General features: G+C 37.4%; 1 protein-coding gene across 9 annotated transcripts in view; it reads right to left on the bottom strand.

Annotated features, from left to right (window-relative positions):
• Positions 1 to 15,234, bottom strand: part of PSD3 (pleckstrin and Sec7 domain containing 3) — a 796,552-nt gene that overhangs the window by 62,561 nt on the left and 718,757 nt on the right. For all 9 annotated transcript variants that reach the window (XM_049632446.1, XM_049632450.1, XM_049632452.1 and 6 more), the window contains one exon: positions 1,935 to 2,092. In XM_049632446.1, coding sequence (XP_049488403.1) covers positions 1,935 to 2,092 — 158 coding nt within the window. The remainder of the gene's footprint in view (positions 1 to 1,934; positions 2,093 to 15,234) is intronic.

Raw genomic sequence — 15,234 nt, 5'->3', positions numbered from 1 at the left:
AGTGGAATACTACTCGGTAATAAAGGCATGAAGGGCAGATACATGTTACAACATGGTGAACCCCCAAAACTTTATGGTAAGTGAAAAAAGCCAGATACATTTCATACTATATGTTCCATGTATATGAAAAATCCAGAAAAAGCAATACCATAGAGACACAAAGGAGACTAGTGGTATCCAGGGTTGGTGGTAAAATGGGGGGTGACTACAAAATGGGCATGGAGGATCTCTTTGGGGTGATGAAAGTGTTCCAAACTGGATTGTGGTGATGGTGGCACAATTCTGTAAATTTGCTGAAAATTATTGAATTATGTACTTCACACAAGTGAGATTAATGGTATGTAAAGAACTTACCAAAAGGATGTTAAAAATCCACCTGAAAGGATGTAGAAATCATCTGATTTCATTAACATACTTTCAACTTTTAACATACTTTTAACTTGTATGTCATATATTTGCAAAGACCAGCACTGACTGGCAGCACTCAATAAATATTTGTGAATTTATAAATGAATGGGAGGATGAGTCAGGACAGATTAAGGTAGACAGAATGTCAGCCCATCTAAAATCATTTCCTTTATGCATTACTCTGAGAAACCACACTAACCTAAGACCACACTAGGTATCAATTCCTCTTTGCACCCCATATGTTTCTATAATCTGATTTCTTTGCCTCTGTTAATTCAATTCATTGATTTCTGCATCACTTCTATCTGAAGTAATTAGAACTTCTTAGTTATCATACTTGGTATTTTACATTAAAAAAATGTTGGGGAACAGAATAATTTGAAGGACTCTGATGACTAATAGCTGTAATTATACATCTGGCTATGAGTCCCTCTGTGGTGCTAAAGCTGTCTTACTCCCATGCTAAAAAAAAATCCTGTGAAACTTGGATTTCCTTACAACTTCCTCCTCACCTGATGTCAGCAATTTCATACCTCCGGAAATTCAACATTCACAAATCACCAGAGTACTTGCTGCTGTTCTTATTTCTTTTTTTGATCTTACATTGCTTTGATCAACAAGTATGCAGATACTTGTGTTCACTATCTTGATGTCAAATTTTAATTCCAATGCCAAATGCAGTCAATTGGTAGTGTTGGGAGTGATTCTGAAGTCAAGCTCAGGTTCTGTGCAAAGCATGAAGAATTAACACTGTCACAGACACTGATGGTGTGTACTCCTATAAAAATTCCTTTTGTAGAGGCTCAGTTCTGAAAATGCAAAGTTTCTCACTTCACAAATCCAGAATTCTCTGTGTGAAAGGCTCCACTTCTAATGTGAAAGTTGTCATGAACCCCTTATTGAACTGGCAATCCATCCTGATTTCTTGCCCACAATATAATTTTATCTTTTTCCTCTAGTTTAATCACAGACTATTAGAGCTCAGGAGGAGAAAGAAGAGAGAGGGAACAAAATGGAAATCTACACTTATTGAACAGTTTCTATATGCCAGGCACTGTATGAAGTACTTTATATATATACTTGATCTCATGTAATTCTCATTAGAACCTTATGAAATAAACATTATCATCTGCACTAATGACAAGCTAAGATTCAAAGAGGTTAAATTACATGCCAGGACGAAGAGCTAGGAAATGGTGATTTGAATCCAGGTCTATTTTACTCTCTGTGTGATAAAACTTACATTGTACAACCCTTGTATTTTATTCATAAAATATTAACTTCTATAGATGGTTTGTGGTTGACTAAAAGTCACAGGGCTGCCTTATAGCAACACAAAAAAACTGAACTTAGAGTTTCTATTTCTGATTCTAGTTTTCTTAGGCATTTGTCCCTCTTGTGTAACCAATTAATGACTTTGAATCCAACATGAAAAATTTCCCCTGAAGATCCTGATTCTATTTCTCGGTATAAAGTGGTGTTATGCAAACTAAAAAGCCAAACCAAATCAAACCAGTGAAACATACTGAGCTTGAAAAAGCAAGACCCTCCAGTCGGCAGTTTTAAGTTTAAGTACATTCGGCTTCTTCTCGTAGTCTATGGCCTTGGATGCCAGCGCATGATGCACACTCACGGCGTTTTTCAAATCCTCTTCAGACAGGGCCTTTTCAGGTTTATATTCATCCTACAGATGGATAGATGGATACAAAGAAAGCTAAGACAAGATCATATTCAGATTTCATCTTCTCTTTTTATGATAAGAAAAAAACCCCTAAAACTAAAAGAAAAACAAATTAGAAAATCCATGAAGGCATGGAAAAAGTGAAATGGTGTAAAAACAACTCTTTGCTACTTCAGGTACCCATCAAGAGAATTTTACTGATGGTGAAAACCTTGCCATTGTGTTCTTAGCTCTAAAGATACTACATTTTCTTCCTACTTTTTTTTGAGTCTAATATTATCAAAAGAAAAATCAAAAGTAAAATAAAATGATTCCTCCAACGGTTCTTTGAAAGAAAAGAGGGAAAATCAGTTTAATAATCAGGAGAAGGCTTAACCCTATTATAGATATAAAAAGGAAAGTGCCATATGAAGATGCAATTTTATATTTGGGCATGAATTATACACTACAGAATTTATAACGGTTTTCTGTATGGCTTCCCTCCAAACTAACAATAGAAAATCCCAACTAGTAGAATAACAAGACTTTAAAGCAAATTTGATTATTAATATCATATTTTTATGTCTGTAGTTTTTCCAGGTCCAATAGAATAACAAAAGGAACTCAAAATTAATTAAATACAGTAGACACTGCAAAAATGTTTTAGGATATGTTTTCTAGTGTTTAAGGTCTCCTCTTCCCTCTTCCCATATATTGTCAGACATGATGCTAAAAAAACTTGCACTTCTGTAAAGAAAACACACAAGAACATACAGCCCTCTCACCTAATTAGTAGCAAATCCTTAAGGAAGATATTGCCTATTCTCTTCTCACAGCCTGGTTTTACATTTCCAAAAAAACAATTACACGTTCTCATTCCTCCTACTTCCTTCCCCCATCCCTGCCACAAATCAAGCAATTCAAATGTACTATTGCTAGTAATTAAAACTGAGTCAGAAATAAACAGCAGCTTTTGTCCTTAATGATCAGTCAGTGACAGTGATGAGAGACAAAGGTAAGGGAAACCTCAAATACACAGTAAATACCAATTGAGAATATAAAGATTACCCAGATTTGTAATATTAAATGATGAAATTTCTTTTCTTTTTAGCTTATGAATACTTTATTTTATGATTTTTTAAATATAATTTATTGTCAAGTTAGCCAGTGTATACAGTGTATACAGAGTGTTCTTGGCTTTGGGAGTAGATTTTATTTTAAGATTGCAACAAGTCTATTTTATTAAGCTTCAGAGATTAAGAACTCCTGTTGACAATGGACAGTTATCTACAGAAGTATGATGAAGAAAGAAAGAAAATAAAAAGAAATCTTAAGTTAAATACAATATATTTACATATATCTATTCTATAATTCCCATTAACGCAGAAAGCTGTAATCTAGTTATGTTTTGGGGTCCTGTCTTTTCTAAATGAGATTTTTATTTTTAGCATTCCAAAGATTCACAAATTTCCTCCGGGAGGTATCAACTAGAGGAAGAGGTCCCCATCAGCCTTAGGATCATGCTACAATAGAACCCTGCATAGCTGACCATCCACTCGATTTAACTTACACTTAAGTCCAGATAGGAATCTGAAGTAGATAAATAATGGGGAGTGGGGATAAAAGACCACGAACAAAATGATCTTCAGAGAATTTATACACTACCTCCATTTCCATACATACTGATCTCTAACACTTGATATTGGAGTATGCACAGAGATCAGCTTAGAAATTTCTATGAACCTTTTTTGATATTCTAGGTCCATGACTTGGCCTAGAATTATCTTAATTCCTTCTCACTAGTTTCTTTTTGATTTAATTTCTTGTTTGGATTTAAGATGATTACTTAGTCCTTTTGTTTTTCCTATATCTTTTTTAATTAAGAAAGAATTTAAGGCTATAATTTTTCTTCTGAGTACAGGTTACACGTAGTTTGAGAATGAAGAGTACTTTTTCATTGTTCTCTAGATAGTTTGCAGTTTTATTTTTTGATCTCTTCTTTGATCTTAGTCATGTCAAAGAGTATGTTTCTTGAGTTTAAAGTTACCTAAGGTTTTAGTTATTTATCATTATATATCTCTACTTTTATTGGCTTGTGACCAGAGATTTTACAGCAGTCTGTAAAACCCATTTTATTTCTTCAAAATTTGTTAAGGGTAATTTGTTAAGGTTTTCAAACCACATTTGACTTTTGTTAATGTTCCATGGACATACAGAAAAAAAAATTATTCTCTGAGGGATGAGTATGCATTAAGAGATAAGTTTATTGATTCAATCCCTCTATATTCCTACACCATTTTTTCTAAATGTTCATCCCATTGAGACAAATATACTGACCTCTCTCTTTCACTATATTGTATTTTAAATTCTATTTGCATTTCTAATAGTTCTTGTTCACATTTTAGTTGCTATGTTTGATGTATTTAGGTTTATGATTGTTATCTTCCTTAAATGATGGGCTATTTATTATTTTAAAATGTTCTTTATCTAGTAGTGCCTAGTTACATAAGATAGAAACTTAAAATGCTCTCTCCCATAAAAATGTTCTATTTCTCTACTAGTAGTCAACATCAACAAGGTAAGATTTTAAAAATCATTTTGCTTCCCTCCCTCCTTCTCATTAATCTTAAACTTTGCTGAAATACTTTATTATGTTTGTTCTGCAATATTATTAAAATTACTTGATATTATGCATTTTCTATTTTAAAAAACCTGACTTTGTACTTATATTACACATTCACTGAGTCTCTCCTTATTCTTTTAGATCTAATTGCTCACTTACTTTCTATCTTTCCTCTATCTTAAAGTGTTTTCTCATCCCTTGGTTATTTTCTCTCCTTTTGAGTATTTTTCTCAGGTGAATGATCTACTGTAGTCTTTATTTCAAAATATCTTTCACTTTCTTTGACAGGTATAGAACTCTTGGTTGCAGTCCCCTTACACTCAGTATCTGTAGATGCTATTCTACTGTCATCTACCTTCCAGTTTTATAAAAGTCCAAAGCTAGTCTGATTCTTTTTTTTTTTTTTTTCCATTTTACTGTATTTTCTGTTAGGAATCTTATACAGATTTCTTTTTATCTTTGCTTAACTGACTGAGCCACCCAGGTGCCCCCAGACAATTCTTTCACACATCCATGATAGTCTCTGTTGCATTCTGCCAAATGTTCGCCATTCTCTTCAACACCCCAAGTCATTAAAACTGTGGCTAAGAGCATAGTTGCCTAGAGTTAGAACTGTCTAGGTTCAAATGACTAGTTCTAATATAATACTTAATGTTTTTGTGACCTTAGGTTAATTAAAGTCATTAAGCTTCACTTTCTAAGCTTGAGAAGCAGTGATAATACTTCCCTCATAAAGTGGTAGGATGAAGTTAAATGAGATACTGTTTGTTAAACTCTTAATGTTCACAGCATATAGTAACCACTCAAATTCTAGCTGGTATAATTTTTTTGTTTTTTTTAAATGTTTTATTAATTTTTGAAGGGGAAAGGGGCAGAGGGAGAGGGGGACAGAGGACCTAAAGCAGGCTCTGTGCTGACAGCAGTGAGGCTGATGTGGGGCTTGAACTCACAAACCGTGAGATCATGACCTGAGCCAAAGTCAGATGCTCAACCAACTGAGCCACCCAGGTGCCCCTGGCTGGTATAATTTCTAATAATTTCTTAGTAACAGGGTTGGCCTTATATAAGGTCAAACTTGTAAATATAAAACTTTCTGCTTACTACTCCATAAAAAACAATATTTGGTGACCATTTTTATCTCCTTTCTTTCTGAAACAGAAGAATCCTGTGTTCTCAGATCATCCTCCACATACCTTTCTTAGGAGCTTATTTCATGGATCATTATTTTTCTTCTATATTTTTAATCATTCTCTATCTACTGGCTTCTTCCTCAAAGCCTATAAATATATTCAAAGTCTCTCTTATTATTGTAAGATAATTGTTTCTTCTAAATACTGCTTTCTCCTCTGGTATCACCTCTTTTCTTTTACGTATGATAAGTTAGTTGTTTCTATGTATTTCCAGTTTATCCTTTAACCCACTGCAATTTGGAATCCATTTCTACATTTTACTAAAACCGCTCTGGCAAAGGTCATCAATGACCACCTAATTGAAAATTTCGAGAAATTATTGTTAGTTCTTACCATATGGCACCCAAGGAATTCAACAAAATTCTTGAAATTCTTCCTTTGCTTATGTTACAATACACTCCTTGTTTCTCTCCTACCTCTCTGAGCAGTGTTTTGCTATCTCCTCTTTCAACTATCCTCCAGATGTCAGTTCTGCCACTGTCTTTCATCTCTTCTCATTCCATAAATACCACAAGGGATGATTACAACTGCTCTTATCAGTTAAACTCCCACCTATATCATGATGTCTAACAAAGTGCTGTAGGTTGAATGAGAAACATAAGACCAATTGATAGCTATTAATGAATGACTTCAACCGTGAAACTTGGAGCAATGTAAATATTCTTAGGAAATACTGTCTGTGCTGATATTTTATTTATTTATTTTTTAAATGTTTACTTATTTTGAGAGAGTGCAAGCATATGCAAATGGGGGAGGGGCAGAGACAGAGGGAGAGAGAGCATCCCACGCAGGCTCCATGCTCTCAGCACAGAGCCTGATGCAAGGCTCAATACCATGCACCATGAGATCATGACCTGAGTTGAAATCAAGAATTGAACACTTAACCGACTGAGGCACCCAGGCACCCTTGCTGATATTTTCCTTTAAAACCAAGCCTGAAGGATGACATCCTTAGACTGCTATAAAAGTGCAAGAAATTTTAAAATGCAACATTTATTATAGTCCTACGTAAAAGCTAACAGTAATCATCAATGTAGGACAACTGCACCATTGTGGCTGAACAGGACTCTATTCCAGGGCAGTTTATAAACTCTGAGATACACTGCCAGTTTACCTTACATTGGAAGTAAAATATTGCACAGGACAGAAATGGAAGGCAAGATCCATAGTGAGGATGGAACCGAAGTCTAGGAATCTTAAGTCTTACAAACTTCTGTTTTTCTAGTTGGTACTAATATCATTTTACTATGAAAAAAAATAAGGAAAAATAGGAGAGGATCAAGATAATGGAGTAGGAAGATCCTGAGCTCACCCCTTCCATGAACATACCAAAAGCTATAACTATATATAGAACTACTATCTCTGAGAAGAAACTGAAGAAAAGCAGAACAGATCATTTACAACTAAGGATATAAAGAAAACAAACAAACAAAATGTCCACAAAGAGTTCGGTAGGAGGGGTGGAGATGCTGTCTAGTTAGGAACCATACCTTTGGTTCAGTGACCCACAGAGAAAGGGATTTCAGAATCAAAGAGGGCCCTCCCTGAGGAAGGAGGGTTCCAAGCCACACATTGAGCTCCATAGCCCAGGGAATCTGTACTGGAAAGATAATCACCCATAATGTCTGCTTTGAAAATCATTTGGAGTTTAGGTCTGGGATAGCCAGAAGAAAGTAGGAAGCTGTTACTTTAAAAGGTGCACACACAACTCACTTGCTCCAAATCCTAGCACATAGTCAGCAGTTTTCAAAGTACCTCGGTTAAACTGAGGAGATCTATTAACTAATTTTAGCATGTGTGAGAGAGGCAGGGATCTGTCAGAGGAACATTCTCTAGGAATGGAAGGGCTGGCAAGAACCATTTCTGACACTCTCCATCTACTATGCTAACACCCTTCACCCAGTGCTAACATTCACCTGTGGACTTGCACTGCCAAACTGCCTCCCCCAGCCCAGCACTCCTCCTAGATGGCTCCCTGCCCCACCAAACATGCTGGTGGCCTCACAGCACCAGTGAGCCGCACCCCCAACCCAGGGAGACTGCACGCCAGAGCATCTACAACAGTCATAGCTTAGCTCACATCCAGCTGTACCAGAGAGCTGTCCTGCCCATCAACACTCCTACAGCTGTCATAGCCATGCCTCTAAGCTAGCTGTGCTGGGGCCAACCCAGCACACCAGCATGCTTGCAGCAGTCACAGCCAGGATGCCTAGTCAGATGGGCTGGGGGTCAACCCCATTTGCCAGCATGCCCATAGCAGTCATAGCCAAGCCTCATAGACAGCCATGCTGAGTCCTGTATAACAGTGAGTCTGTGCCAGTCATGACTCAGCCATAAGAGGAGTGTTCACACTGCCAACACAAGGGCTTGGGTGACCAAGATTTGCACTACTGGACCCCATAGGACACCTTCTGCATAAGACTACTCCTTCAAAACTTGGAGATGTAACTGATCTATGCAAGATACAGAAACAAACAAAGTTATACAAAATTAAGAGACAGAGGAATATATTTCAAATGAAAGAACAAGACAAAACCCAAGAAGAAGAACTAAATGAATCAGAGATAAACAATCTAACAGATAACGAGTTTAAAGTGATGGTCATAAAGATGCTCACTGAAATTAGGAAAAGAATGGATAAACACAGTAAGAACTTCAACAAAGAGAAAATATAAAAAACCAATCAGAGCTGAAGAATATAATAACTAAAATGAAAAATACACTAGAAGGAATCAACAGCAGCAGATTAAATGAAGCAGAAAAATGGATCAATGATTTGGAATATAGGTAACAGAAATCATGTAACTGAAACAGTCACAAGAAAAATGAACTTTAAGAAAAGGATAATTTAAGGGACCCATGAAACAACATCTAATATACTAAGATTCATATTAAAAGGGTCCCAGAAGGAGAAGTGAAAAAGGAACAGCAACACTATTTGAAGAAATAATAGGTGAAAATTACCTTAACCTGGAGAATGAAACAGATATCCAAGTCCAGGAAGCAGAGAACCTCAAAAAAGATGAACCCAAAAAGGCCCATTCCAATACACATAATATAGTGTCAACAGGTAAAGAGAGAACCTTAAAAGCAGGAAAATAAAAACAACCAGTTATATTCAAGAGAATCCCCATACAATGACCAGCAGGTTTTTCAGAAGTAACGTTACAGTCCAGAGGGGAGTGGCACAATATATTCAAAGTATTGAAAGGAAAAACTTACAACCAAGAATCTTTCATCTGGCAAGGTTATCACTCAGAATAGGAGACAGAAGTAAGGTGTTTCCCAGAAAAGCAAAAGCTGAAAAAGTTGATCAATATCAAACTAGTCTTACAAGAATTATTAAAGGGACTTCTTTAGCAGAAAAGAAAAGGACATAACTAGAAAAAATAAGAAGGAAACAATCTTACTGCTAAAGATCAATATAGTAAAAGTAGTGGATCAAATATTAACATAGCTAGTTTGAAGGTTAAAAGACAAAAGTAGGAAAATCATCTAGACCTAAAACAATTAGTCTAGGGATAAAAAATAATAAGATGTAAAATATGACATCAAAAATATAAATGTGTTGGGGGGGATGGGAGGATGTAGTGCTTTTCCACTGCACTGGAACTTCAGCCATCTGCAACTTAGAATAGTTTGCTATATATAGAATGCTATTTACGAACCTTATGGTAACCACAAACCAAAAACCTGTAATAGATACAAAAAAATAAATAAATAAATAAATAAGGAGAAAGGAATACAAACACCAAGAAAAATCACAAAATCCAACAGACAATGGCCAGAGAAAGGAACAGAGAAGAACTACAAAAACAAACAGAAAACAACAAACAAAATGACAATAAGTACATATTTATCAATAATTACTTTACATGTAAATGGACTAAATGCTCCAATAAAAAAGACACAGGGTGGCTGAATGGATTAAAAAACAAGATACTAATCCAACTGCCTAGGAGGACTGAGGGCAGGAAGAGGGCAGCGAGAGCAGTGCCATTGGGTTGGCTGCCCTGAGGTAGGAGCTAGGCTCCCTGGCCTTGGCACCAGGGTTGGACTTGGTAGGGACTGTTTGGGATACCACTGGGGCTTGCTTGTAAGGTTGCTTTAGGGATGAAATTATAAGAAAAAAGCTGGGAAACAACAACAACAAGAAACACTTACAGGCTAAAGAAAATAGAGAAGAAAAACATAACTGGAAGCAAATGTGTTGTGAAAACACAACAGTTCAAAACAATTGTATGCAACAAAGAAGTTCTAATAAAAAAGTTTACAGTGATGTAGGTCCACTTCAAAAAACAAGAAAAGTCTCAAATGAATAATCTAACATTATACCTGAAGGAACTAGAAAAAGAACAAAGCCCATAGGTCATAGAAGGAAGGAAATAATAAAGGTCAATGTGGAAATAAATGAAATAGAAAGTAAAAAAAGAAAAAAAAACAATAGAAAAGATCAATGAAACTAAAGGCAGTTCTCTGAAAAGAAACACTAAGTTGAAAAACTCTGAGCCAGACTCATGAAGAGAAAAAACAGCCCAAATCAATAAAATCAGAAATGAGAGAAGTTGTAACTTATACCACAGAAACACAAAGGATCGTAACAGACCACTATGAAAATTACGTGCGAATAAAGGGGACAACCTAGGAGAAATGGATAAATTCCTAGAAACATACAATATTTCAAGACTGAATCAAGAAGAAACAGAAAATGTGAACAGACCAATTACTAGTAATAGCATTGAACCAGTAATAGAAAAATTCATCTCGAACAAAACTTTAGGACCAGATGGCTTCAGAGGTAAATTCTATAAAACATTTAAGAAGAGTTAATAACTATCCTTGAACTGTTCCAAAAAACTGAAGAATAAAGAACACTTTGAAAGTTTTACTTTTATGAGGTCAACATAACCTAAAAACAAAACAAAAGACAACACAGAAAGAGACAATTACAGGCCAATATGTCTGATGAACATAGATGCAAATACCCTCAACAAAATAGTAGTAAACTGAATTCAGCAATACATTAAAAGGAACATACATAATGATCAAGAGGGATTTATTCCAGGATTGCAAGGATCTTTCAGTCTTAGCAAATTAATCATCATGATACACCATATTAATAAAAAGAGGATAAAAATCATATCATCTCAATAGATGCAGAGAAAGCACTGATACAATTCAATATCTCTTTATGATAAAAACTCTCAACAAACTGGTATAGAGGGTATAGAGGGTACATACCTCGACATAATAAAGTCCATATATGAAAAACCTATAGCTAATTTCAGAGTCAATGATAAAAAACTAAAAGCTTTTCCTCAAAAATCAGAAACAGGGATGCTCACTCCTGTCACTTTCATTCAATATAATATCAGGAGACCTAGGAGACCCAGTCATGATAATAAGGAAAAAAAAAAAAAAAGAACATCCAATTGGTAAAGAAGAGGTAAATGTCTCCATTTGCAGATGACACGATAGTATATATAGAAAATCCTAAACACTCAACCAAAAACTATTAGAACTAGAATAAATTTGAGGGAGGAGTTAAGATAGTGGATAAATGGGACCCTGGGCATTTCTTGTCCTTCAAACACAGCTGGATAGAGGTCAGATCACTTGGGACACCCAGGAAAAAGATCTGAAGACTGGCAGAAGGATCTCCACCATTGGATGGAGACAGTGTGGCAGGTGTGAGGTGTATGGAAGAGAACTTGGGGAGAGAAAAACAGAGGATGCTGTGGAGTGGGAGAAAGATAGAGGGGTTTAGAGAGTGCGGTATTGGGTTTGCACAAGAGGACAATCTCTCTGGATCATGGGGGAGTGAGAGGTACTAAGTGTAGTAAGTTTTTGTTTTTGTTTTTTGCAAACAGCATTTGGAGCACAAACTCTGGAGGTTTGGGAAGTATATGATTTTCTCCTAAGCAGAGCTGTGGCATGTGCTTCTGAGGAGGGGAGAGCTGGCCTGGGAGTGCAGAACATGGTATAAGGATCTCCAGGGCTTTCACTGATGGGGGACAAAGGTGCACACACAGGACAGAAAACTTGGTTGCTGCTTTTCACTGTGCTACACCATAGATTCTGAGTATTGTGTAGGTGGGGGACTGTTTTTCTGGGACAAAGGACATCAGACACAATGTGGAGAAATTCTATTCTGGAGGAGGGGGGTGAATCCACACAGTGATGGGTCCTCTAGACTTTGAGTTTTGAAACCCAGCCACACACCAAATAAAAAATGCAGGAGAGCTGTGGCACAAGACACACTGACTATCCTCACTATTGTGTAAGGGCTTCCTGAACAGTGGGGCTGTAAGATCCCATCCACAGACTAGAGAGTGGGTAGTGCCATTTTCCCTCTCAATACCAACATGGTGGGACTTCAAGAACAGAGTGGCCCTCAGTGGAGGTGGGACCCATTTACATCAAACCTCACCCCTCTGTGCCTGCAACTGCTTATTTACTAGGGCAGAACTAACTTAGAATGAGTAGAGAAGGCCACTCCTCTAGAACACCAGCACAGCAGCACCCTGAATGCACCAGTGTACTGAAAATAGAGTGCTTCAGAACATCTTCTGGTGGAAATAGGACCAAGGCTTATTTTTTTCTTCTTCCTTTTTTTCCTGTTGGAATCAGGGTTATAATTGTTTGTTTGTTTGTTTTTTCATTTCCTTCTCTTTTTTGGTGATCCAAATCCTGTTGGATTGTTTTGTTTTGTTTTGGTTGTCTTGAGAATTCTGGCTTTTTGATTCCTTGTTTTTTTTTTCATTCTTTTTCTCTTTTTTTTGAATTAGGCTTGTTTTTTCTTCTTTTTCTTCAAGCTTATTTTGACAAACAAATCAAAGCACACCTGGTTAAAGGTCCAAATGCTCCACACTGCAAGCAAGGAGGAGCTCTGTAGAGGACTGATCAATGGGAAAGAGCAGCCAAAATGCAACAGCAGAGTGCACACAGCATACACCAGAAATACTTCTGTTTCTTCCCTGGACAGTATATGATCCTATTTGATTATAGCAGTACTCCCCGGTGTAGGAAATATAACAAGATTTCAAAACATTTAAAATACAGAAATGTAGCCAAAATGACAAGGCAGAGGAATCCTTCTCAAAAGAAAAGTCAAGAAGAAATCACAGCCAGGGTCTTGATGAAAAGACATATAAGGAATACATCTGAACAATTTAGAACAACAGTCATAAGACTATGACCTGAGCTTGAAAAAAGCATAGAAGACACCAGAAAAACCCTACTACAGGGATCAAAGACCTAAAAATTAGTCAGGCTGAAATAAAAAATGCTATAACTGAGATGAAAAACTGACTGAATATAGTCACAACAAGGATTGAAGAATCAGAGGACAGAATAGGTGATATAGAAGATGAAATTATGGAAAATAATGAAGCTGAAGAGGCAAAAAACAAAACAAAACAAAACCACCATTAGATCACAGAGACAGGGAACTCAGCGATTCTGTCAAACAACAATCTGTATCATATGCCTCCCAGAAGAAAACAGCAAGAAAAGGGGATAGAAATTTTATTTGAACAATTATAGCTGAGAACTTCCCTAACCTGGAGAAGGAAACAGAAATTCAAGGCTAAGAGACACAGAGAACTCTCCTAAAATTGACAAAAACAGGTCAACACCACTACATATCATACTGAGACTTGCAAAACACAGATATAAAGAGAATTCTGAAACCAGCTAGGGCCAAAGTGTCTTTAACCTACAAGGGTAGACACATGAGGTTAGCAGCAGACTTGTCCACTGAAACTTGGCAGGTCAGAAGGGAGTGGCAGGAAATATTCAATACACTGAATAGGAAAAATATGCAGCCAAGAATTTTTCATTCAGCAAAGCTCTCATTTAGAATAGAAGGAAACATAAAGAGTTTCCCAGAAAAACAAAAACTAAAGGAGTTTATGAACACAAAAACCAGCATTGTAAGAAATTTTAAGGGGGAGTCCTTGAGTGGAGACTAGAAAGGACCAGAGAACATTATGAGAAACACCAACACTACAGATAAAACAATGGCACTGAATTCATATCTTTCAATAATCACTGTGAATGTAAATGGATTAAATACTCCCATTGAAAGACATAGGGCATCAAAGATGGCGGAACAGCATGGAAGTCTTTTTTCCATCTTGCTTCCATGAAAACAGCCAGATCAACACTAAACCATCCTGCACACCTAGAAAACTGATTTGAAGATTAACACAAAAATGTACACAACCTGAACCACAGAACTCAGGAGGTACATGGTGTAGAGAGGTGAACTGGGGGACAGAGAAACTGCAGAGTGCAGGGAGCTGTTTTTGCTTGTGGAGAGAGGATGGAGATGAGGGGAGAGCACAGAAAAACACCCCCCCCCAAAAGCAACTGGAGAAAAAGTAGAAAAGGAAATAGTGACAGGGACTGAACTAAAAAGGGAGAAAGAAGAAAGTAGAGGGTTTAAATTTCATTAAGGCTCTATAAACAGGGGGAGCACAGAGTCTAAAACTCCACAGCTCGATTCCTGGTGGTGCTCTGGTGGGAAGGATGAATCCCCAGGAGCATAGAGTTAGGTCTGAGGGCCACATGGGAAAGGTGGTTTCCCTGCTGGAAGGACATCTGGTAGAGGCTATGCAGTCACCCCACAGGCATAGGTCCCAGCAGACGCCAGGAAACAACCACATTTGCTGGTGCTGGGACAAGGACATTAAAGGTGAAGCTTGGTGCCAGACATATGTTGTGATTTTCCATATCCCTAAAATGCTGCTACATGATTGTGAACTTTTTCTGGGGCAGAATGGCACCCAGCCACAGTCTCTAGGCATTGGCAGCAGCACGGTCCTGTGAATGTTCCTGGGTGTGGCTGGCACTTGGCCATTACTTGGTGAGACCCTCCCCCAGAAGGTCTGAGTGGGTTAAAGCCACAGTCCCTCAGAAGTGAGGTTTTGGGAAACACAGCCGCATCTGAGATAAAACTCAGGAGGGAGGTGCTGCCTGGCAACATGATGGCCTGGTCATGGACCGTGTAAAAGCAGGGAGTGGATGGAAGCCAGAGACAAAGGGCGAGTGTATGATTGTTAATCAGGGAGAACAGAGTTCCGACACTAGAGACTGAGTGGATGACGTGATTTTCATCCTTCCCATGCATGTGCATACATACCTACAAGCGCCAGAACAACTCACCCCAGTAAACTAAGCAGCACCAACTAATAGAGAATGGAGCCATTATGCTAAGCCCCACCCAACTGGGCCAACCTCACTCTTCAGGAACACCAAAAGTCTCTCCCCCTGCTTAGTTTATGGACTATAGAGTGTTCACAGTTTGACTTCTAGGGGACAATGATGTAATTCCAATCGTATTTCGGTCA

This window comes from Panthera uncia, chromosome B1 (genome assembly GCF_023721935.1).
Source record: "Panthera uncia isolate 11264 chromosome B1, Puncia_PCG_1.0, whole genome shotgun sequence".
NCBI lineage: Eukaryota > Metazoa > Chordata > Mammalia > Carnivora > Felidae > Panthera > Panthera uncia.
Note: the sequence above shows the minus strand (reverse complement) of the source record. Positions and strands in the feature narration are given on the sequence as shown.